This window comes from Lissotriton vulgaris, chromosome 6, assembly GCF_964263255.1.
Source record: "Lissotriton vulgaris chromosome 6, aLisVul1.2, whole genome shotgun sequence".
Classification (NCBI taxonomy): domain Eukaryota; kingdom Metazoa; phylum Chordata; class Amphibia; order Caudata; family Salamandridae; genus Lissotriton; species Lissotriton vulgaris.
The window spans coordinates 1,123,085,517-1,123,111,449 of record NC_141694.1 but is presented as its reverse complement, the minus strand read 5'-3'; the positions used below and the strand labels follow the sequence as shown (position 1 = coordinate 1,123,111,449).

The 25,933-nt window shown below is 45.2% G+C and overlaps 1 protein-coding gene across 1 annotated transcript in view; it reads left to right on the top strand.

Annotated features, from left to right (window-relative positions):
- TMEM87B (transmembrane protein 87B) overlaps positions 1–25,933 on the top strand; it is a 317,565-nt gene that overhangs the window by 38,292 nt on the left and 253,340 nt on the right. The window contains exons 4-5 of the mRNA XM_086927209.1: positions 21,455–21,589; positions 22,904–22,960. Coding sequence (XP_086783335.1) covers positions 21,455–21,589; positions 22,904–22,960 — 192 coding nt within the window. The remainder of the gene's footprint in view (positions 1–21,454; positions 21,590–22,903; positions 22,961–25,933) is intronic.

Sequence of the window (25,933 nt, the reverse complement as noted above, 5' to 3'; positions counted from 1 at the left end):
TCCTTGAGACCTAGTGCAAGGAGGAGGCGAGGAGTGGAATGAAGCGGAGCTGGGAAGCCCCTACGCTCTCCTGATTGACACGGTGAGCGAGCACAGCTTCTCCCGCGGCCCTTGGTGGTGGAGGCAGACTGGTCCGCTGGGGCTCGCGAACGAGAGCGGGAGGGGCGCGGGCTGAGTTTGAGACCCGGTGACGACCAACTGAGGCGGACCTGCATAGCGAAGGAGTGGGGAATTAACAGTTTACCGGGCACCCTGAGGAGAGGAACCCGTCGCCCTGGGGAAGATTGTCCGGCAGCACACAAAGCGCAGAGATAGAGGACTGAGGTTGGGACAAGAGTGGAGATTGGCAAGCCAAATGGAAGGGTGCTTCTAATTGCAACTCACAGAGAAGGATACATCAAAGGAGGACAGTTCCCTTATCGCTGATTTTATATGACCATAAGCCCGGGAGTCAGGGCGGCAGCGTAGACTGCAAGCATCTTGGTCTTTACTGGTACGCCTGGTCATGGGGAAGCCAAAGGGGAAGCCGAGTGGAGCGGCCCAGACACCGGAGGGTGAGCAACAATTGCAGGCTGAATCAGAGGGGATGGAGGAAATCCAGGACCCACGGCTGCAAAAGCAATTCGACTGTATATTAACAGCGACGCAGACTCACGTATGGCGCTGCAACAAGATATTGTGCAAGTGGCGACCGGTTTGGGCCTACTGAGAGCAGATCACGCTAAACTAGTAGATAGGGTGAAGCAGGTGGAAGGGACAATGAAAGAAATGGAACCGGCCCAAAAGGTGTTGGAGAGCAAGATGGTGGATGCACTGACCCGCATTCAAACGCTGGAACGGCGAGCGGAGGATGCCGAAAGTCGCAACAGACGCAATAATATACACGTAGTAGGCTTGCCGGAGAAAGTGGAAGGGGCGGATATGGTGAGCTATCTGGAACAGTGGCTGAAAACAGTAGTGGCGGCAGAGGGTTTATCTTCCTTCTTTACGTTGGAGCGGGCACACAGGGTACCTGCCAAGCCACCGCTACCGGAGCGACCCCCGCGCCCAGTGGTGGCTAGACTCTTGTACTATAAAGATAGAGACTTATTGCTACAGAAGGCGCGGATTGATGGACCTTATAAGGTGGATAATGGCAGGGTGAATATTTTTCCGGACCACACATTGGATATCCAACGCCGTCTCATCTCTTTTTTTTGTCGATAAAGAGAGAACTGCGATCAGAGGGTATTTAGTATTCGCTGCTTTTTCCTGCAAGACTGAAGATCATGTTGGATGGTGGTTTGCATTTTTATGAAACCCCAGAAGAGGCTTGGGAGTGACTAGAACTGTACTGAGCCGGGACAGATCGGACGGAGCAAAGATCACGGGGGCTGGCTGAGTGTCTGCCGCAGCGCCAGTCGCAGCGCCTTCGGAGTAGGAGGTTGAGGATGCGGAAGCCATCACAGGCCCAGACCGCGCTGAGGAAACAGGAGGCACTAGAAACGGTGTCGACGTTGGCAATCAGTCAGACATTACAGTCTCCGGAGAGTACAGACACGGAGAAGGACAAACCCCAATCAGACACGGAACTATCAGACGCTGGGAGTGTTCGGATACCGCAGGTTACTCCAGCCACTGCCGATGGTCTACTGGATGAATAATGGAATAATGGATCGTATGTTGGCTGCTGGGGCTAGTGGATGGATGCCCGGATGTGGACAGATTGAGTGGTATGCTGTGGCGGAATGAAGGCCGCGACTGATGAGTACGGAAGGGGAGGTTTAGGACATGGCTCCGGGGCGGGGAGACACCACGATAATGAGGTTATTATAAGTTGATGGTTAGTGCCCGGGGGGGTAGGATGGGAATTATAGGGGGATCATAGCAGAGTTCCTACATGAGCAGGAGCGGTCACCCGTTGGCGCTGCCCCCCCACCCCCTCTCACTGCCCGTAAGGCATGCCTGCAGTAACTACTGCCGGGCTTAGGTGTGTGGCGTGTGTTGATGTGGTTTGGATGGGGACTAACAGTTTTGTTTTAGGACCTGTTCTTGGGAGGGTGGGGGGATGGGGGAGTTGGGGTTTGGTATGGGTACTAGGGTTCACCGGTGTGTCCAACGTTAATGAGGGGATGGAGAAGAAGTTGAATTGTAATAATGGAGACAATGAGTGACTTGCGATGTATTACTTTGAATGTGCGGTGGCTGCACACTATGATAAGGAGACACATGGTCCATGCATATTTAGTCAGGAGAGGGGTGCACATAGCATTGCTCCAGGAAACGCACCTTACTAAGTTGGAAGGATTGGCACTGCAGCGTAGATGGAGGGGGCAGGTTTACAGCACAGGTTACTCAGTGTTTGCGAGGGGTGCATTAATTCACCGGGTAGATTTGTGGCATTTGAAGGGCGCCTATACGGTAGGGAAGTAACCCTGTGTAGTATTTACGCACCTAATGTAGAACATTTACCAACAAGGGGTGGTGATGGACAGAGTCTCTGAATTAAGCAGAATACTCTCACCCAGTCAAGAGATCAGGGCTAGATCCAACACCGTTTTTTAGCTCACTGCACCATCCCAGCTCAGAACCTGGCTATATGCAAATTAGTCTGTTCCTGTCCCAGTGCATGATGGGAACAGGGCAAACCAAACTACCAAGCCAATTCTTACACTGGGAAGGAAACAAGCTACCGGGGACCGGTTTCTGGCATTTCAGCCGTCGTCGGCCCGGCTTGCTTGAATCCTGATGGTGCAATGAGCAAGGGACTCACATCTGAGTGGTTAATTCAGAGTAGCTTACTAGAACTTTGTCCGATCATAACCCGTTGCTGATTACTTTGAACTGGACAAAGGAAAAGGCGGACATCCCGACGTGGCGATTGCGCCTAGAGACACTAGAGGACCCAGTGTTCCGCAGAGAGGTAGGAGAGGGGATAGCATATTATTTCTCTGAGAATTCAGGTACCACTTCTACCAGTGCAGTGGAATGGGATGCTTTTAAAGTGGTAGCCCGGGGGCTCTGTATTACCAAATATACGGGAGTACGCAAAACATTATTGCAGGATGTGGAAAAGGCAGAGGAACAGTTGAGGTTGGCAGAACAGGCGAGGCCGGAGCACCTGGAACTGCAGAAAAAAGTGATGGAAGCCAAGGAGGTGGTGGCCGTGGAAGTAGAGAGGTTGCGTTGCTTTGACCATAAGAAGTATGCTGAGATGACACACACAGAGGGCGATAAGTCGGGGACATTGTTAGCTTGGTTAGCGAATCCTACGCCGCGGGGCTCCCCAATCCTAGCATTGGAGACGGAGAGGGGGAGGGGGGGACATGGTTTATACCCAGAAGGGTATTCTGCATGAGTTCCGGAAGTACTACGAGAGGCTTTATAAGGAAAACTGACTACAGATGAGTCTAATATAGGTATACTTGCAGGACTTGACGCTTCCGCAATTAAAAGAAGAGCAAGCGCTTGAGGCAATCAGATGTGCCATTAAACAGATGGGACGGAATAAGACCCTGGGGTTAGATGGATTGCCGGGTGAATTTTATTTGCAATATATCGATATACTGGCGCCTTGACTATTGGAAGTCGACGAGGAGGCAAGGGAATTGGGTCAGCTGCCGGGAACGATGCGTGAGGCTCTCATAATCCCCCTGCCAAAACGGGGACGGGTGAGCACGGAAAAGGCGGGGTACCGCCCACTATCAATGTTGACCACGGACTATAAAATTCTTAGCCGGGTGCTGGCATCGCGGCTTGAGCAGCATATGACTAGTCTGGTACACGAGGATCAGGCAGGGTTTATCCCTACCCGGAACACTACCACCAATGTTAGGAGTCTACTGAGGGTCTTGGGAGAAGCCTCTGGAAGTGCGCCCCAGGCGGAAGTACTCTCATTAGATATAGAAAAAGCATTCAATAGCCTAGAATGGAAATATTTGTACAACACCATGGGGAAATTTGGGTTGGGTGAGGGATTTGTGAGATGGACGTCAGTGCTGTATACATCAGCAAAAGCTAAAGTGTGGGTTTGACAAATGATTTCTCCCCAATATGAGGTAGCCCGCGGGACAGGACAAGGTTGCTCACTCTCCCCGCTGCTGTTTGCGTTGGCAATAGAACCGTTGGCAGTGCAGGCTCGAATGGGAAGTTGGTACGAGGGACTGGTTTTTCAGGTGGGGCACAGCAATGTATATCGTTATATGCAGACGATTTGCTGTTGTCTCTGGTGAACACGGGTGAGGCACTGACCGGGGCAGCACAGTTGCTATTGGACTTTGGACAGGTGTCGGGTCTGCGAGTTAACTGGTCTAAGACATGTTTACTTCCTGTGCTCCCGGGGATGGTGGCGCCTGAGATGCCAATAGAGGTGCGATGGGAGCCGTCCTGCCTAGCATGCCTCGGAGTCCATATTTATCATGGCCATAATGACCTCCTAGAGTGGTATCGGAAGGTGTGTGAGAACCCTGAGGGGAAGCATGGCCTTCTGGAGTACACCGCCGTTGTCAGTGATGGGAAGGATTGCCTTATTGAAAATGGTGGCACTGCCTTGGCTGTTATATTTTTTCAGTACTCTGCATATATGGTTGCCATATTCAGTGTTTGCAAACTTAAAATACATGATTGTGGGGTTCATCTGTGGATCGGGGAGGAGGAGAGTGACACTCCGGACTTTGATAAGGCTGAGAGCGGACGGCGGGTTGGCGGTTCCAGATATGGAGCTGTACTACTTAGCGGCGCAATTACAAATCCTTACACTGGTGGTGGAGTTTAGTGGGCCTGAATCGGTAAGAGGTAGTGGGATACCGAGACATGTCCTGTCCTTCATAGTAATGCAACAGCGCATAGAACTCTGTGATCTCACCTTGGAAGAGAGGACGCTGCTGCAGTGTTGGAACAGAAGTAAAAAAAAAAGGCAGGGGTGCAGCACCGCTATGCGCCGGAAATCCCATTGGGGATGCTCACTGCGCTGCCGCACGGAGGAGACTGGACATCGCTATGGGACCGGGAACAGGCAGGGATTCAAGTCCTTGGGGATTTGTATGAGGATGGAGTGCTCTTAACGTATCGGGTGTTGCAGGAAAGGTTTGACCTCCCTAGGGGCGGCTTTCTGGTACATGCGGCCCTGGTGCGAGTGATGCAAAAGCATTGGAAGGAGGAAATGATGGAACCTAAAACAACAATGGCATGTCAATATGTGGTGATGGTGAGTGGTACATTTAAGGCAGTTACATGTTTATACTCCAGAATGCTGAATGAAGGGTTGGCCCCACTTGATGCGCTGCGCTTGAAATGGGAGGAGAGTATAGGGAAGATCATACCGGAGGCCACATGGGGGCATATACTGCGTAGGGCCTGGAAGGGGACCAGAAATGCGTGGTTCCAGCTGGTGCACTTCTTCGTAATACACAGAGCGTACTTGACTCCTGGCAAGATTATAGACTTTTATAGCAGTAGTAACACAATGTGCCCTAGATGCGTGGTAGTGGGAGCAGACTTGAAACATATGTTGTGGAGTTGTGTGAGTGTGGGGGCCTATTGGACGGAGGTGGGAGATTTACTGAATCTGGTTACAGAGCGCAGCTTGGAATTTGATATGGCTGTCTGTGTGCTTCCTTGGTTCCCTCACACCCCCAAAACTAAGACAACTAGTAAGCTTATAGATATGGGCCTAGAGTTGGCAAAGAGGGAAATTACGATGCATTGGAAAGCAAGAGAGAGGGACCTAGTGTCAGGAGGTGGAAGGCCGAATTCCTCAAATGGGCTAGTAGTGAGGGGGCTGTTCATATGCGGCAGGCACAACGGCAGAATAATGAAAAAGCGCTAGAAACGGCGTAAGCATGAGAGGAACTGGTTCAAGTGCTGATAAGCCAATTAGGCATAGAGGAAGCATGGTATGGAATGTGCCCCGCAATGTACGATTTAGCTGGAACTCAACACACACTTTACTTATAGGAAGGACTGATAGGAGGACACACCGGGGACAGGTTGGGGGGAGGGAAGGGATGGGGAAGTTAGTTAATTGGTTAAGTAAGGAAGGAACATGTAACCTCCATGGGAACCGTTACAATGAAGTGCCGGAATAAGAAGTAGCATGTTAAGGTTATAACTTGCTGAACAAAAAGGATATGAATCGAAAGCTTGTAATTGCATATTGAGTCTCGAGGACTAATTACGGGACGGGGGAGGAATGATTGATAATTGTAATGGAATTGATGGTTACTTATGGAAAAATCAATAAAACTGTGTTTTCAAAAAAACAAATGTAAACGTGAAGTCTGATACTTCTTTTTTTCTACTTACAAGATCCTAAAGGCGAGACCTATTGGCTATGCCAATGCTTGTTGTTTTAGTGAACCTCTCGTGGAGTGCAGACCTCTGATGGCGTTGTTTGTGTTCGCATTTCTTTAGGAGCGGTAAAGTGTGCAAATGATAGTAATTAGTTGGCGAGAGCGGTTTAAAATCATTCTCGGGTAAAACCGATCACGATGCTGCTTGCGTGTGGCATCACTTGCCTGAATGCTGATGTAAGCCTCTACCTGCACTCCCGGGATCATCTCTTCTCCATCGCCGCAATGAGGAAGCATCCGCTGTTGCTCCCCAGGTGTTGCTAATAGCTTTTGCCGTGGTGATTGAATCATCAAGTGTGCGCTTTGCATGTTGGTAGTTGTAGTTCTAAAGCAGAGTTATTCAAACTGTGGGGCGCGCCGCCATCTCAGGGGGGTGCGCTCTCCACCATAAAATTTCACCTTTCATTGTTTCCCACGGCGGAGAGGCAGAGAGGAGCTGCAGGGGCCCTAAGAAGGGGTGAAAACCATCAACGCCTGATTAACATGCAAAAGGTCATTAAAAGACCTGCGAAGAACTCTAAGGGGGCTGTGTGTCTGCGAAGCTGATGCGGTCTCATCCCGGGCTGCCACCCAGAGACGCAGGAGGGGTGGGGGGTCGAGAGAAGCCCTTTAATTCCAATGGGCGTTGGCGCCTGTTCTTGGCTCGTGATATCTGCAAAATTATTCACCGGCTGCTGGCAGCATAAAAATAATGAAGAGGTAGTGAAGGCACCACGAAAATAGCGTCCCCTTCTCCAGAGTCCTTGCAATACTTGTCTAACAGCGTAACCAGTAAGATGAAAAAATTTAGAGATTTTCGGGCTCCTTGTAGAAACCGCGCCCTTTCCGGTATAGATTAATTTGGGTACAATTAAGGATCCAGATCTGTCCGGAGTAAGGGCAGGGGCATCATACCCGGCATTTATACCCACGCTTTGCTGGCACCCAGAGGGAACTGGGACAGTTAAAGACAAGCCGGAGGAGGCAGGAGATGAAACACATAAAAGGATCTGGGATTAGAACTGGGCATAGAGTGAAAGAAAGTGTAGGAAGGAGAATGAGAGGAAGAGGGAGAAGCAGAGGAGGAAGGAGAGTGGAAGAGGGAGAGGCAGAATGGAGGACGAGAAAACGTGGCAGGGGAAGGGGATGAACGAGGCCTTAGAATTGAGGAGAGGCATATACTGAAAGGTGAGAAAAAGAAGGCGTGCAGAGGAAGAGAGAGGTTAGGAGGTTTGAAAAAAATGGGTGGTAGTAGGAGGAAGAGGGAGATAGGAAGTGAGTGTGGAATAGAAGGGAGTGAAAAGAGAAAGGAAGAGATAGAAACCGAAATGGGAAAGAAGAAGCGTAAAATTGGGCAACAAAATGGAGGGATAGGGAATGAGAGAAGATGAGTGTGTGTGAGGGAGAGAGAAAGAGGAAAAGAGTGCAAGTGAATGAGAATAAGTGAAAACAAGAACGTGAGTATGTTATTTATGTATTTATTGTTTTGCAAAGTATTTAACAGTGGTCTTTTTGTCACTTACAGTAACATAGTGACCGCCTGGGCTCACCATAGCGCGCTTAGGTAGAAAAGCATAAGTATGAGAAACCCATTTGCTCCAGCATATGCTTATTTGCACTTTTCTGCAGAAGGATTGAGAAAAAGTTGAAATTGGAATCTTTTGTGAATATAAATGGCATTCTCCTTCCAGAAGGGCTTTTAAAATGTGCCAGGATTTTCTGCAGGTTATTTCGTTCATGTGTTATCAGATACAGAAGCACTGCCGTAATTCGCTCACTGCTCACCGACTGCAGTTTAAATTTTACACCCAGTGCTGCTTAGGATGGCCAGAGTTGAAATTGTTTTTTTAATGCCATTGGACAGTGCTTCTCAGTGGAGAGCATGGTCTTTTAATGGTACTCATTTTATTGACCACAGAAGTTTCTTTGAGGAGGCTTTGCAAGAATTAAGTGGAGAACCCGTAACAATTTGCACACATTTTATCTTGAAAAATGTAGTTTTGGACTGTGTAGTAAGCCTCTGTCATTTCACCACACCAACTCGCAAACCTGCAGTTTTCTAAACACTCTTACTGTGTTTAACATTATTAGCCAGATATGGACTGAGAAATGCGGATGACAGACGATTATGTAGAATACCAGGTTCCAGAATTTTTTGTCAAGTGGTGGGGGGGCCAGACATCTAAATAAATTCAGCTGGGGGGGCTCAACCTAAAAAAGTTTGAAGACCTCTGTTCTAAAGTATGGTAAAATACATTGAAAGAGTAAGTAAGCTTAAGCTCAATGTATTTTACCATACTTTAGAACTGCAATTACCAACATGCAAAGCGCACCCATGACGATTCCATTTCCACGGCAAAAGCTATTAGTAACACCTGGGAACCAATGGCGGGTGCTTCCTCATTGCGGAGATGCCGAAGAGATGAGCCCGGGAGTGCAGGCAGAGGCTTACATCAGCATTAAGGCAAGTGATGCCACACGTAAGCAGCATCACAATCTGTTTTACTCGAGGATGATTTTAAATAGCTCTCGCCAACTAATTTGCATAATTTGCATTTCCTTAGAGCTGTAAAGTTTGCAAATACAAACAACGACATCCGAGTTCTGCACTCCACGAGAGGTTCACTAAAACAACAAGCCTAGTGAAGCACTTGTGCTTGTGGTGGCATCCACGAGAGCAAGCAGCGACGCACAGGCCATCTGTTTTCAATTTGCGTGCCGCTGCTCTCTCCCGCCAGGTGGATGCCAGCACAAGCACAAATACTTGAAAAGAGCTGACAAATTTCTAAAGGTCATCTCCTACAGCAGCGTGTGCGCGCTGCCTAGACGAGACCTAAAAAAACAATACAAAGCAATCTTTGAAGAAATGCATCCCACGGTAAGAAGTAACCTTTTCTACCAAAGTCTTAATATTCCATAACATGTCCATGAACTTTCAAAGAAGTGCCTCCATTGCAAAGTATGCTTGACGAAGCGCTCGCTCTGTACTTTACCTGGCTCTTTGATCCAGTTCATGCAAACAGTTTTTGTTATCTTGCTACAGTAGCCTCATACATGGTGTCTGACACCAGCACATTACAGCACTGCATAGAACTTGATGGTGACCATATGTGTCCCAGATGTGTTCCTTTCTGCCTCCAGAGTGTTCACTGGGACATGTTCATTTTGTTGTTTGTGTCCTCTTCAGCACCACGTATCCTTCTTTCCTGCTGCTCACTACTTATCTGTTGGTGGTGTGAGCTGCTGCTGAATTTTCGGGTACTCTCCATTTATTTAAGGGGCTGAGATACCATTTTTGTACCCCAGGTAGATCGTTTTTTGTACAAGGTACTACCCAAACTGGTCAGCTCTCAGTTTGAAAGCCTTTCTATCTTCATTGTTGGAGAAATGCAAAATGTATGGAATTTCATTGGAATTTGTTTTAGCATGATTGTGAATAGCAAAAAAGTAATCTTGCTCTGTAGAGGACTGTCTGCCCACGCCAGTATGCTTTACTGCGCCTATGTAGTTCTAGGGAGTAATTTGCCTGCTTCATTCAACAATATCTGCTGCTTCTCTTGCACATTAAAAGCTTGGAATTCTACACTTTCTCTCTCTCAGCACTTTTGTGAGCATTAGCTCATTGTAATGTAGTTGGGCTGAGCCTTGCAATCATACAGTGTTAAGTTAGCATTAGCTTATTAGAAGTTTAAACGCCATTTTACCTTTTGCTTTCTTTTGCACACTGCACACACGTTACCTATTGTTTAGAGTTGGGCTAAGTGTTTTGCTTCACATGAGAATAACATGTTTTTCTACATTGCTAGGCTTAGTAAGCTTAGTCTGTACAGTGAGTGCCAAGGCATTCAAGGTTATATCAACACTGTTGCTGTTGTTCGAACTGATCAGCGCATGTTCTAGCCATAACATATATGCAGCTGTGGCCAACTCAGATACTGGCGCCTTTGATAATACACTATGTAGGCATGATTGAACACACTTGGAGAACAGTCGTATTCTGAGAGCTTGTGCAGAACTCGATGTGATTCACTCCTGCTAATCTTTGAGATATGGGGTCGCCTATGCAAGCCTAAGAGACCTTCTTTAGTTATAAAATAACCTACTAGCAGGGGAGGGTGAGATATAGGTATATATTTAACCTGTTTCCATTTAGCATTATAACATGCTTTCTCCCTTTGTATTTTATGGAATAGTAACTATGCTGACAATCTTATTTCAGATCATATGTCTGCCTGTATTAGCTAAGATGCTGCACCTGAGATCACGGTGTTAAAATAAACATTTTAAACTTGCTCGTGTCTCCCTTTAACCCCTATTCTGGACTGGTATGAGAGTATAACGAAAGAGTGCTCATGTTTCCCACCTTACCTGAGGTATCCTAAGTCGCATGTTCTGGGTTGTCTAATCATTGGTAACTTTGCTATTGGACGAAGAGCTAATGAGACACTGATGCTAGTCTGGTAGGGGATTTTGGGTACTAAGGTGAGTTTTTGGCACACCCTAATTCACTGAGCTCCTGAGTCTCTGTGCACAGTTCTGTGTCTGAGCAGAATCCCTGCAACATGGCGCCCTAACAGTGGTGGTCTTATTTCATGACGCTTGAGTAGTGCTTATATTAGTCCTTAACCCCTTCACTATTGTTTCCTGTCAACAGTGGTGACTGATAAACCTACCTATAGTTACATAGGTCTTTTCAAGCTTGAATCTCTCAAAACGGTTTCCTTTTGAATTGCTACCCAGTTGTGCTACATTGTTTTGCATTGTACCGATCCTGTCTGTGTCGTTATGGGTGACGTTGACATACCACAGCATAGTCTCATTCGGTCCGCAATCATTTGCAGGCTTATAACGTTGCCTTGGAGGGCATGGCGGTTATTTTGGTAGTGAGTGCTGAGATAGCTTACCCGTTTGAGATTTTTTACTCTTGGGTGACATTTCCTGCAGTGGATGCAGCTACTCAGGTGTTTCACACTTATACTCACACACCCGTGCCCATGGAAATGTTCCTCATAAGACACAGGAAATTCCGATTTCTGCATGGCAGCACCGTGTTTGGTTTAATGGTGCCCTTCCCCACAGTTTAACGGCGATTAGATTAGGTCCTTTGTCCATTCCAGGCGCTTATTGGCCTGTTTTGGCTGGATTTACCCGCATCCTCGTGCGGGGGCAGTCCCTGTTGCTGAGTTGAGGCTCCTATATACCTCTATAATTGGAGTTATTAGGGCCTTGGTTCAATATGTTACCCGCAATTTCCAGGGCGGGGCCCCTGGTGTTGCGGCACTTCCAGCTGGACCGAGCGGGATGAAGCTTAGTCTCGTCATGGTTAATGCGGTTATGGGCAAGCATCCCCAGGATAAGGATGATATGCCTTTCTGGCTTGATGAGAAATTTGACCAGCTGGAAGCAGTTTTTCCTAATTCGAGTCCTGTAGAAAAAACACTGAATTCTTAAAATTCGTTTACCCAAGGACTTGGTACCGGAAGCCGGTGACTGCGAGTCATGGGGTAGAATCTTTGCGGCCGTGTACATGAGGTGAACACTGACCTGAGGCTGCGGTTGAATTGGGAATGAGACTCGTTGGCTCATTTGACGTAATTTCCGATCGCGTCCTTTCTAATATAAAGGGAGATGCAGTGAACTTTCAGGTGTCTAATGCTTTGCATGAAGTCCCCGATGTCGATAAACCCCGACAGTTACCGAGAATTATTACGGCGGCTTATAAGACCATAGGCCGTAATAGTTTAGGTTTCAAGCCCTTTTCTGCTAAAGATAAAAAAACAAACTCCGGGTCGAAGTCTGAGAAAGACGATCAACCCAAAGCTCAAAAACAAAATTGGAACAAAAACAGGGAAAACAACAACAGAAACAGGAGTCCCGTCCTGCGTCACCAGTGCCTGTGTCTACTGAGCGCTCTTATGGCTCTTATGTGGAGAAGTGTGGCTCAGTGGTTAGAGGCGGCAGACCCGGAGGCTGAGAGCGGCCGTGGACCAGGGTTCGATTCCCGACGCGGCAGGGTCTCGGGCTCAAAAATTCCACGGACTCGATAATTCTCGCGCCGGTGCCTACTCAACTCACGGGGTCACACTCTGCGACTCTGGGCAATAGCTTGCTTAATCTCCACTACGGCCCCTCGCGGTGGGATGCCTGGCTTTCACCTTGTGGATACCCTGCCGGGGTATCTCACAGGGGAATACCAGGACGGGTTCCCTAAGCAAGCGCCCTGAGACCTTCGGGTGATTTGTGCGCTATATAAGTCAAATTACATTACATTACATTACATGGCTTGCGAGTGGCTAAGGCCCTTGCGCCTGCTTTGTACCGTACTCACTGTGGTTGGAATAAATTCTCCCCCCAAAATGAGATTCCCTTGCGGTCTATGCCACAGCCTCAACCTCAATATCCCATGCGACGTGAGGCTAAAGCCTCGGTCGCAGAAATCCTTGAACAATTGGAATCTCGAGGTGTGATTGAAACTTGTGTGTCTCCGATGAATAACCCTCTTTTTACTGTGACCAAGTCTTATGGTTCTTACCGTTTGGTATTGGATTACCAGCATCTAAACTCTCATTGCCGTACCTGTGCAGTACAGAATACCCATGGCTCTGCCCTGGTGGATGGTCTTGTGCGTAAACAGTTTAAAACCACACGGCATATCCAATGTTTTTTTTGCCCACAATCTTACTGATTTAAGTAGGCAATGGACCGCTTTTACCAGTGGTGGCACACAGAAAAAATGCAAACGTTTTGCTATGGGCTACAAGAATAGTCAAAGGTGTGTTTGCTGCCCGTATAGTTTCTCTTTTAGAGAGAATCGACCCAGATGCGTGTTCGTATGTGGATGACATTTATCTCACAGACGACGAGATATGGGCGCATCTGTACCGCGTTGACCGCATAATTTTGTAATTTTGCGGACTTCGGTTACAAATTTAAGTTTGCAGTGTCTCACATTGCAGAGTACACAGTGTTGTTCCTGTGCTATGAGCTCAACATCTTGGCAGCAATTGCCGCTACTGAGAAGGCAAGAAAATATCCTACTGGATTTCCTTCAAAGTATTCTTATCATTTAAGTCATGATAAAGTTCCTTATGTGAAAATACCAGATGTTTTTTACATATTGATTCCCAATGTTTTTGGTGGCGGGGACTGTATAAACATGTGATTATGTCTTTCAATGTGACATTTGTCAGCAGATCAAGCCTTCGACTGCTACGTGGCTGCCCCAGACACAGTTGTACATTTCCAATAAACCACTTGGTTGTGTTTATTTGGATTACTGCGGTCCTTTTACTTCAAATACTGCGTATAAGTATATCTTAGTTGCAGTTTATTTTTGCATTCCCTTTGTATGGGTGTGGCCCCACCGAAGTGCTGATTCACAAACTGTCATGAGGGATTTGCGTGTCTTTGTGGGACTTTTTGCGTGTGGCACCTTAAATTCGGATCAGGGTCCAGCGTTCGCCTCGAAGGCGTACAAGGATGCCATGAGTTCATTGGTGGTCCAGGTCAAATTTTCATCTCCATACCGACCTGAGGGTAATAGTGTTGTGGAACGGATGAACCGTGACTTAAATCAATCCTTGACAGCTAGGGTTATAGGTACCGGGCGGAACTGGCTAGCCCATCTCCATGGCGTACAGCGTGCACTTAATAATCTCCCTAGAAGGTCTCTGGGTGGGCGGACCCCCTACAAGATGCTCTTTGGTATCAAAATGTTTGTCCCGGACCTTGAAGGTCTAGACCAGGCGGCGGCAGCTGGCCCCTTTGGCGTAGATGACCATTGTAATGTTTTACAGACTCTACAAGAGACAGTCTTGCAAAGAAACACAAGCCCTCCACATCTGATGCTGCGTTGCAGATTCCGGTATTCCGGTAGTTGGCTGGCTACCCTGAGTCGGAGAACTGGTCCGAGAGAAGGTTGAGAACAAGAAAGAGTTTGGCCCCTCAAATCGAGCTCCAGTTCCTGTACTTGGCGTGCAGGGCACAAGAACAGTCTTTTACCTCCACTTCCAGGTCGTAAGGAAAAAAGGTACATCTCCATTGACAATGTCAAATTACACAGAGTGGCCAATTCGTCTTAGTATGACACCTGCGGTCTCTTGTCCATCAATGCTGAGAAATTCTGTTTTGGCCCCTGCTCCAAACAGGCCTGATGTTGCCTTTGAGATGCCTGCAGTTTCAAGTCCTTTATTGAATACCCCACCTGATGCTCATCTTGATGATACTGAGTATACGTACCCCACAGACTTATTGATGCCCGATTTACAAACCTGTTTGGCAACTGAGTCCAGATTTTCATTTGACACTAACTCTACCACATCGAAGTCCCCATCAAAACTTTCTGTTTTTGCAACATGGTTTAAAAAACATTTTTTGATTCCTCCTTGGACTTGCATTTGGTTGGTGCTTTTTTCAATTTTTTTGTTTGTCAATTGGCTTTGTGGTGTATTTTTTTCCTTCTTGGGAATGGACACTACGTTGAAGAGAGGACTGCTATTCTACTAATTAATGGAACATTGGCACCCCGTTCATCATCACACAGATTGAAGAGGGACCTGACTTTTGTAAACATTACTGCTTGGTTCGTCTTAGATGGGATTGTATGGGATGCTGTTAAATTTCAGTTTCATGGTCCCACAGAGGTTATAAATGTCCCAAACATACTAAGAGTTTCTATGGGGGATGTGATTAAACAAAATATAAGCTCTGATGATTGGGATGGTCAAGCCGTAGAGGCTTTGTTTTCAGATATGAAATATTATGCTGCCTTTGAAGCTGAGGATTTATATTTAGATTTGGCTAATTATGGTGATTAGTTCCGTTATAAACACAATGGAAATCACTACCTGCATAAAGCAAACACAAGGAGGAATATAGTAAATTAAATGCAATGGTAACATGGCCCCATTCCTTCTGAAGGCAGCTCAAACTCTCTCTTAAAGAGATTCACTTATTTTACTGATTTCAATCCGTCAAATCCTAATGCATTTTATTTTAAGATGACCGAAAAGTCCTCTTCCAAAGTTAGACTTACCCACACAAAATTGTTATATTCCAAGTCCTTTCTTGACCAATTGGCTATTGGGGGCTATGAACTGTGGAAAGATACTATCTTAAATCTGTGTGGGGTTCTAAAAGTTGGCAAGTGCAATGCACGAAGGCTTTGCATCGTGCATGTCTTATCCCAAACCATATGTTGTTTATTAATTCGACTATTTCACAAACTACCTGCTTTGGATTGGCTCCTACTAAAAAATTGAATGCTCCTTTTCCAGAATTGGAAGAGTACCCCGGTTGGGATAATAATACCTGTATTTCTATCAGGGAATTACAGACCCTGTTATTAAATTCTACTTTTAACATATCCAGTTTGGATCCTAGGGGTGGGTTAGTTATGGCACAGAATGTGCAGATTCTTGCCAACATTGTTTTCTGGGGGTAGCCCCGGGCTACACACAGGTTAGGGTGGATCCCCGTCTTGAGAATTACCATACTGTAACTACCTTTTCCGTAGGCAAGCTGTGTCAGAATTGGCTCAACCACTCCACTTTAGCGTCAGTTAAGCTTCATTTGCCTAAATTGACTGACTATGTTGATCTGAATGCCGTTGTCAAGGGCCCTGCTTCCGGCAGATCCAAAAGGTGGATATATGCTATTTACAACGAAGTTTGGAAACTGTACCAGATTGAGGCTGTTCCCGCTTAAGAGCTTTAGATAACACAAATTATAGAAAAAGTGCTAGCAGTTGTAGATAACAGCATTAACACACTTTCTTCCTGCATTTACACATTAGATAATATTGTTTCATCTGTTGATATTGTGCAAGAAGATGTCTCTGTTTTGTACCATGGTCAAAATCAATTGCGTTCTATTGTGCAGTTTGCATGGACTTTACAAACGTTAAAGGCAGGGAAGGTGCCTTGGGACTACATAAACACGTCCTCATTGTTTGCCCCTTTTAATTTGACTGACATACAGCAATTTATGTCTATGAAAGATGCATCTTTTGCTATGTTACATATTGAAAAGTTAGACCCTTTGCCGTTTTCTGTGACAGAAATAAATTCTGCTGTGTGGCTCGTCCATGGGTTAATAACATTACCTTTTCTTTGCTCAAATTCAAAGCTTGCATAAAGTATTATGCAATTTGCAGGTATGAACCTCTGGACACCGCTTCTCTCCATGAAGCTTGGTCACTACCATTTACATATAGGTGCCTGAGGGAGTGTAAAGAGGTTTATTTGAATGGTGAAGATTGCACAACACCACCTGATCACTCGTTAGTGTGTAGGAACATTCAATTGCATGGCTCGTATAATCAAAATGCACCTAATTTGGCCTGTGTCTCAAAAGGTACACCAACGCCTGCTATCACACCCACATTCACATTACTAGCAAACAGTAGTTATTTACTTTTAAATAATGAAGCTTGTTGTGGGATGCTGGCTTGAATTCCTTACATCGTTACGGTCTCCCAACGTGTAGTTTGTTGTAAATAAGTAATGTTTCCTCCTCCACATGGGAAGCTGGATGTTTCCATCTGGCTGTCGATTCCGACCTTGAAAGCAGAGTTCAACAAGATGAGTCGAATAGGATCTCTTTTGTCCCAGAAAGTAGGCGCCCTTACATCTGCCCGTGAAACATTTGTCCTTCATGTGGCAAACACCGGTTGCATGCGTTATTAAATACGGATCTTCACCTGCATTTTCGGGGAGTTAATTCACACTACCTTTAATGCTTCCTCGACCACAGGGCTGGCTCACTTTTTTTTAAAGTTGTTAGTAGTGGCCTTGTGACTTCTTTCCAAATGGATGCACATCCTTTGCCACAAGACGATTTGCCTCGGCTGTTGCTGCTCCTCAACTGAATGCTTGATTTATGGAGCGCTGCCTCTGGCTACATTGAGTGCAGCTCAATCATTATTGTTTTGATTTTCCTTTTTCACGTGCTTCTAGCCTTTCTTTCATTGCCTGAGCTGCGATTTCGAATGGGCTCTGGATTTGTGTCTCTGCAGTACGGTGTCTCCCAACGCAGATTATGATCAACTGATGAGCCCCTTAGTTGCTCATGAATTGCTTTGCTCTGGCGGCGGGATTATGGCCTTTGCACCGATGCATGGAGTCCTGGGACGTTGGAATATTTGAAGTAAATCCGAGTTGTCCTCTGATGCTACTAGAGGCTCCGGTTATTGAGGAACATGTATGTTCATTCCCTTTACTAAATTGGATGGCAGAAATGTTTTCAGGTGAGAACAATGACTTCCTGGTGCAGGCTGTTGCAACATACTGTACATATACACTGTTGGAGTGAGGTGCATTTCCTTCTCTCTCTTTTTCACGACCGACGTCACATGTTGGACATAGGATTTAAAAAAAAAATGTTGGGGCCTATTGGCTTTATTGTGCCCACAAGTGATTACTAATTTGGAGTATTTTCAAAATTCAGAGTTTGCTCCCGTTTTTCCATTAGGGCAAATTTGAACTTGATTCTATCTCTCGAACATTAACTCTGCGTTCCTGCTTTGCCCCCATTACTTGTCCGCGCTCCGATCAAGGGAGGGTGTAGTGGGGCTGAGCCTTGCAATCATACAGTGTTAAGTTAGCATGAGCTTATTAGAAGGCACATACGTTAGCTATTGTTTAAAGTTAGGCTGAGTGTTTGGCTTCACATGAGGATAACTTGTTTTTCTACATTGCTAGACTTGCTTCGTAAGCTTAGTCTGAACAGTGAGTGCAGAGGCCTTCAAGGTTATATCAACACTGTTGCTGTTGTTCGAACTGATCAGTGCACGTTCTAGCCATAACATATATGCAGCTGTGGCCAACTCAGATACTTGCGCCTTTGATAATACTGTGTAGGCATAATTGAACACACTTGGAGAACATTCGAATGCTGAGAGCTTGTGCAGAACTCATTGTGATTCACTCCTGCTAATCTTTGAGGTATGGGGTCGCCTATGCAAGCCTAAGAGACCTTTAGTAATAAAATAACCTACTAGCAAGGGAGCGTGAAATATAGGTATATATTTAACCTGTTTCCATTAAGCATTATAACATGCTTTCTCCCTTTGTATTTTATGGAATAGTAACTATGCTGACAATCTTATTTCTTATCATATGTCTGCTTGTATTAGCTAAGATGCTGCACCTGAGATCACAGTTTAAAATAAACATTTTAAACTTGCTCGTGTCTCCCTTTACTCCCTGTTCTGGACTGGTATGAGAGTATAACGAAAGAGTGCTCATGTTTCCCACCTTTCCTGAGGTATCCTAAGTCGCATGTTCTGGGTTGTCTAATCATTGGTAACTTTGCTATAGGTTAAAGAGCTAGTGAGACACTGATGCTAGTCTGGTAGGGGATTTTGGGTACTAAGGTGAGTTTTTGGCACACCCTAATTCACTGATGTCCTGAGTCTCTGTGCACAGTTCTGTGACTGAGCAGAATCCCTGCAACAGTAACTGACCATGCAAACCAAATTCTAGCTGTTTTTCCCACACAATTCATTACCTGAGACAGTTACATTTACCATTTATACAAAACAAATACCCACAAACTGATTTGTCTTTTGGTGCTTCAATAACTGGGTTGCTGGATCACTCAGTGGACACCATATTGCGTGTTCTGGCTTTACAAAATGCTGTTTAATCAAAGTTGACATCTTCAGTTGTTTTCCTTGAAATGATTGGATTACACATGTGAACGTGATTTGTGTAGAGCGAGGGCAGGTTTAGCAACAGACTGACATGCAGGCCTGAAATTACATGGCAACTCCAATAGATATTTGCATCTGGAAATGTGGAATACGTAATTGACTGTTACAGTACTCATGATGGCACCATATGTTGCTGCATGTAAGAGTTACAACATTGGCCCTATATTTCTTAGTATACAAGAACAAAAAATATGGCCTTGCCAAGGCTTGTTTAGTAGTTTCCACTTGGATTAGTCTTGTTTCATTTCGTTCCGCCATTAGGCAAGTTTGCATTTTTTTAAATTGTTCACCTGTAAGTGACAGTAACTACACATTAAATAAAACGATAAGTGAGACACTTGGCAGAATAAAAATATTTTCAAAGTTAAAATATTACTGCCATTAAACTGTCAAATAAGCTCAACAGTCACAGATGCATATACTCTTAAGTCCAAGTACCAAAAAAGAAGGGTGCAAAAGACCTTATATTGAGGTCTGGCATAAGATCCCATAAGGATTGGTAAGCCATACTGATGACTATAGGTTATTTAGTGAAAACTGATATGACTATAGATTATTTAGGTGGCCCTCAATAAGGACGGCTCATGCTAAGTATTAGCAATCATATTCTAGACAAAGCGTATAAGTCAAAAGTGGGAACCGTAAATTTCTCGTCGTGGGTTCTGCACTAAAGAACTGTCACAGGGTATATGGGGTGCCGCATCATGGTGGTGACACTCGTTAAGGGGCTTTAAAAGTTATAGTGTTAAAATATAACATAAAGGTTCTAGGTCTAATATATCCTCCATAGAAAGACCTGCCAAACAAAAATTCATCCAGCTCTAAACGAGAGTCCGCACTGGATTGAACATAACTAAACCAGACCAGGGCTAGAAAAAATCAGAACATTTGTATTAGACCTGCAGTTCTAGTAACATAAAAAATCTACTCAACATAACTGTAATGTACTTGACCTCTGTCTCTGATAGCTGAGCAAATGTGACAAGATAAGATTTAAAGGAATCTTTATTGCTCATTCACTTTGTCGGCAATAAAGATGCCTTTAATTCTTGTCACATTTGCTCCGCTTTCAGAGACGGGGGTCAAAAGTCAGTTTGTCTTCCTACTCGCCAGAAAAGACGAGTAGGCCCTAAAAATAGCTCATCCTGATTAAATCTGGCTCGCCATAGCGAGCGGGCGAGTGGATCTTTCGATTCCTGCAGACTTATGTAACCTTTGATTCTGGCCACATCAAAACGAAACTGACTTTCATGTTTCCCGGGTCGACACAGAGGACCATTACAATGGGTAATCAAATTAGCATCAGGTACTTATGGTGCTTATAAATATCAAGAACTGTGATATAGTGCTGTTATCAATGGTATTATTATTGCTATGTTTGCTATCATTGTTATCAGTGTTGTTATTATTGATGTTTTAAGAAACTTTCAAATTTGAAAGGTTTTGCAGATAAGATCAGGCTTTCCAGTATGGAGCAATTTTAGTGGGGGGATCCACTTGCACAAATTCTTTTGGTTTAGTTTTCATCCCATCTGCCTCGCCGACGCTCATCACTATCTCTTAGGATTTGCGTGATCAGAGGAGCCAAATCAAGTAGCTTAGTTTTCCTAACTGAACCATATTATTGAAATAAGAGAATATTATTATACCTGAGTTTATCTGAGGTGTCGTCACTGCAATTGTTTTGATGTGGTCCGTGTCCGAGAGTTGTAGAATCCATAGAATCCAACGTCATTCCTTCATCTCCCTACTGCTAAAGTGCATACAGCAGCAGTTATTCGTTTCGAAAAAGCTTCCCAACTGATGGTTCTGATAAAATGCCATTCACCCTACTATGTATTGCTTCAGTAACCACCAGCTCGAGATTTATTACGCAGCTGATTTTTAGCAGTGGATACTGAAATGTCGCATCTTAAATTCCTGTACGACAGCAGTAATTGTTTGTTTCCAAGAAATGGCAATACCAGTGTCTGCTCCTCTGCTATGGCGGAGGATCATCGCCCCACTGCTGTAAGAGCAGTGCAGCGGAAAAATAAAATGATAACCTCGTTATTACCATTTTAGTTTACACTATGGAGTGGGTTAGAGGCGGGCTGGGGCTACAGGGGGAGGAGTGGTTTGCGTACTCTTAAGTGCGCATGACTGCTTGGAAGTGACAGTGGGCGACAAAAGATAAGTGTTTTTAAATTTTAGTTTAATCTCCCAACCCCCCCACCTCCCTTCTCAGCCCCCACCCCACAACCCCCTTTTTCTGCCAGCTTCCACTGGGCAACGCAGTTTCGTTGGTGAAGGTAGATGAAGGGCTCCATGTCTTTAAAAATTGTATATCTTTACGGTTGAATAACATTTCCACCAAAACATGGGTTGCTCTGTTGTTGCTTGTGTTAGAGGGTGATTGATGCGTTCCCTTTTATGTGTCTATTTCTACAACTAGGAACAGATGGACAAAGTTGGAGTTCCTGTTGATGCTGATTTCTGTAAACTGTACCTGCGTGGCGGCCAGTGCGTGAAGCATAAGGATGAAAACCTTGTCTGTAATAAAGATGTGCAAACCTTTCCTATTTTGAGTGTAAGTTTTCTCTCTTCTGGTTAATAGTTTTTTTATCTTGTATACGTGTGTGTGTATATGTATGTATTCATGGACACCTCTAATGATATCTGGAGAGTGCTCCAGAATAACCGGAGTGGTGAGGGCGAGATAGTCCACTAACATCTTTTGGTAGTCGCTGCCTCAAACAGGTTAATATTAGTAAGTCAAAAGCCTCTTCGCATCAGTGCACTTTCTGGGATTTTTTGAAACTTGTTAGTTTGTTTGAGAAGAGCCTTTGCTGCTCCCAGAAATCTTTTATGTTTTTGGCTGTGTTGCATGTCTGTTTAGGTGGGTGAACTCTGACAAACTGCTGACAGCTGGTGTGGCTCCTTCAGCTTGGAGTAATGACCAGCGTCACCCATGACGCTTTATGAATTTAATTCAGTCTGCTGTTCGATTAAAGTGCAGCCACTCTTGTGGTAAAATGTATAGGGTGCCTGCTGTAATCCACCGTAGATTAAGTACTTTCTTTATTTCCCAAAGGAAGAGAGCCTGGAAAACATGCCACTGGAGTCTAAAGAATGCCTGTTTCTTCCTGACTTTGTCTATATTTTTTCTCAAGTAAAATATTCACGGGACGCATGGGATCTGAAATGTGGACCTGCATAAAAAGATGCAAGTGTTTAATGAAGGAGGTTGAAGTTATTACATTGATTTCATTAAACTGCAGCAGTCTCGTATCCTCAGTTACTCATGTATTCGTAGCTTGTTACGGGGAGCTAATTTATTCTTCACAGTTGGGTCCTGGAGAACATGGAGTAGAAGTTACAAGAAATGTCTCTGTTGGATAAGCTTTGGATATGCTATGTACCTATCTATTTATTCGTGCATTGAAAGGAAAAGTATAGTTTGGGCTTGCATGGAGTATAAGATTCTGGGCCAGTCTATGTAAACATTAATGTCATTTAACCACATGCGCGCGGTCCGTTTTCCCGCTGTGCTCTGACAACCGCGGAATCCTGCGGTTCATGACGAGCTCAGCTAGTCATGAGCGTATGAGAGGTGTACCTTATGACGAGCTAAGCTCGTCATCAGCGGGGAAGGGGTTAATTTACACCTGTGAATTGAATTTTGGAGAAATCATTTTGTGGTGGCATTAGGCTGGGTTCCCCCTTAACTTTTCATGATGAAGGCTCTAAAGGCTGGAATACATAAAGCTTTTCATCTTGGGGGTTTATGGTAGACCAATTATTGGTATTTTAATATGGCATGTTATTTCATCATCTCATCCAGGTTGGCATTTTCTGGACGCAGGTTCTGCCAGGTATTAAATAAATCTTTTTTTCCTTTCAGATGAGCAATGAAGTTCCCCAGCCTGTGCCATCGCCGGCAGAGACTTTAAACCCGCAGGTATTTACTTGTGTTATAGTATGTGCTGTCCCTTACATAGGATTTAGAAATCAGCTGTTTAGCATTAATTTAGTGAACTAGTTACCAGCTGGCCTTGCAGAGGAAGACAGATTACTGCTAAATTAAATTATTCTGAATAAATATTACTAGATGGGTTTGTAAAGGATTTGTCCACAGCACGCTTCAAGTCCCAGCAGTGTTGGAAGGAGTATGTGCTATAATGGAAATTTGACTAGCCTAGGTTACTCTAAGTTCCAATTCTATTAAGGACTCCGACCGAGGCGAGGATTATGCCTTCTTTCTCCTCTTTATTTTTTACAGCATTGATATAAAACATAAAAAAAACTACATTTCCCATGAACACTTGGGAAAAGAGAGTCTCTCAACAGGAGTCCTTCCTCTCTGTCCGCACTCCAGCCAGCCCTAATAGTCCTTCCACGGTGTTTCCTCATCCTCTTTCTTCGTGCGATCCCTTTAGTGTCGGATTTTCACGCATATTGTTTGGAACCATCATTTCCTGCAAAAGAGGCAATGTCAGAGGCTGAGCCGGAAAGCAGTGCCACATAGCACAAGGTAGCAACAACTGTAAGCAGTAGCATCAACTCACCAATACACATAATCCGCATGAAAGGATTACTTACACCAATATAGGGAGGGTCCACTTCACTGAAGTCATTGGGAGGGATACTCCTTGCCTCTGAGTCCTTAATAGAATTGGAACTTACCAGCACCTAGGCTAGGCAAATTTCCATTCTGTGGCAGGACCGGAGGCTTCAGATTATGCCAGTTCACAGCTTGTCGACAACTAGCCTTACCACCTCCAGCACCGGCTTGAAATATAACCTCTTAAAGGTGGAATGTGAGGACCAATCGGCCGCACGCATCAGATCCTTAAACCGTGCACCTAGGGCAAAAGCTTTAGATGCCATTGAACCTCTCGCCGAATGAGCATCAGACTGTTTCGTATCTATCCCCGCCTCCTGCATCACCCAACGCACCCATCTGGCAATGATCGGGGAAGAAACCGCCCTGCACGGCTTGCGTAGTGCAATGAGCAGTTGTCTTTAGCCCGGAGGGCCAGATTCACCACTTAGTTCTTCGTAAGCACGGAGACACTGAACCACACACTGCTTCGGGGAGTCAGGAAAAGCTGGTTATGAAGTTACCCTTGTGTTCGATTTTGTCCTTCTGCTCACTGTGAAGGATACCCCCTCAGGGGAAAAAACTCTGGCAGAAATGTCCAAGGCACTGACGTCCGAGACTCGTCTGCAAGAAACTAAACACAACAACATTGCCAGCTTGGCAGTCACCTCATTACGGAAGAGAAACCTATTTGATTGCCAAGAGAGGAACAGGTTTAGGACTCTGTTCACGTCCCAGAGGACAGAATACCGTGGCTCCGGGGGACTCGAGAGACTTATTCCCCTAAGGAGACGACACACCAAGGGGTGTTCGCCGATAGGCGAACCCTGCACCACAACATGTCCTGCCAAGATCGGAAGGTGTTAATTGACCGATAGGCCAGCCTGTCCTCCGCCAAACTTGCCAAAAAGTTAAGCACATGGACTACATCAGCCCCCACGGGATCGACACTCCGAGCAAACACTAACAATGCCATTGGTGCCAGGCTGATCGGTATCTTTTTGTTGTGCTATCCACCCATACCTTGGAGAGCAAGTTGTCAGCCTTTCCCAAAAGCCCTGGGAGCGTCCAACGACGCCGGAGATCCTCCAGGCCATTATTCTCAACGTTTCGTCTTGGACTTGGCGATTAGGAATGAGATCTGGATTGAGAAGAATGTGAGGAGAGTGAGGGAATTGTATTGGAAAATCCCAGGAAAGTTCCAGTAGAACCGGAAACCACATTTGAAACCTCCACAGCGGGGTGATCAGCACCACCTCCGCGACGTAGGAGCGCAGACACTCTCGTGATCATAGAAAATGGGGGGGAAGGCATAGTCCTGCTCTCCCTGCCAATTCAGTAGGCTCCGCAGGGTCTAGGAAGCACCAGGCAGCGCGCGTGCAGTAGCACAATATATATCTATATCTATATCCATATCCCTGACTAGGCACAAATTTGGAGCTGGGAGGAAGCTCAAGCGAATGTAGTTGGCCAAAGGCGCACAATGGCGGGTAGAACCTTAGGGACACACCAGCCCTTCTTAATCACAGGGCAAGCCACCCGGGACAGTGTTCCTCAGCACCGCAGTACTCCGTGCAAAATTGCGACCCCCGCAGGGTGTTCAGGGAATACACAATACACACCCCCAGAGAGCGTACAATTGAATAGCAGGGAAAATACGGACCCCCAAGGGTGTAGAACCGGGTGGTAAGGGACAGGCAACCCTAAGCGGGCAGCGCCAGTCAGAAAACCGTGATTTTTGCGCTTCAAAACTCGCGCTGCCCACTGACAGGAAAGTCTGCCCCTCTGGAATTGTTTTTGCAGTTAACTTTAAGACTTGCTACAAAATGTACACCTCTGTCTATTAACCGTTTCCTCTGTGTTACTGCTTCTGTAAAATCAACATTGGCAAGTATCATAATTTTGAAGAGTGGTTTGAATTATTGTTTGCGGTGCGAACCATAACTGGTGAATTTCAATGGTTTTCATGTTTGAGCTAGAACCATAACTCTGTTCCTAATTGTGCTTTCTCAGTAAATTTCATAGTTTTCGGTTTGTAAAAAAAGGAAAATGGAAGGTTAAATAATTTTAAATATTGTGTGACTTCATTTCATATATTTAAACAGTTCTCACTTATTACCTCTTTCATTTTCTTTACAGTAATTGTTTGAGAATGCACCTTCCTTCAAATTTTAAACCACTAATTATAGAAAGACTGTTTAGTAATTGTGTATTTGTCTCCATTGGTGTTTCATTGAGTTAATGAATGAGAGCATGGTGAAATCCAGCAGTGGGGTACCTGATTCTGACTACAAATGATTGTTTATTTGACTCCACTGCTGTGTCATTGAG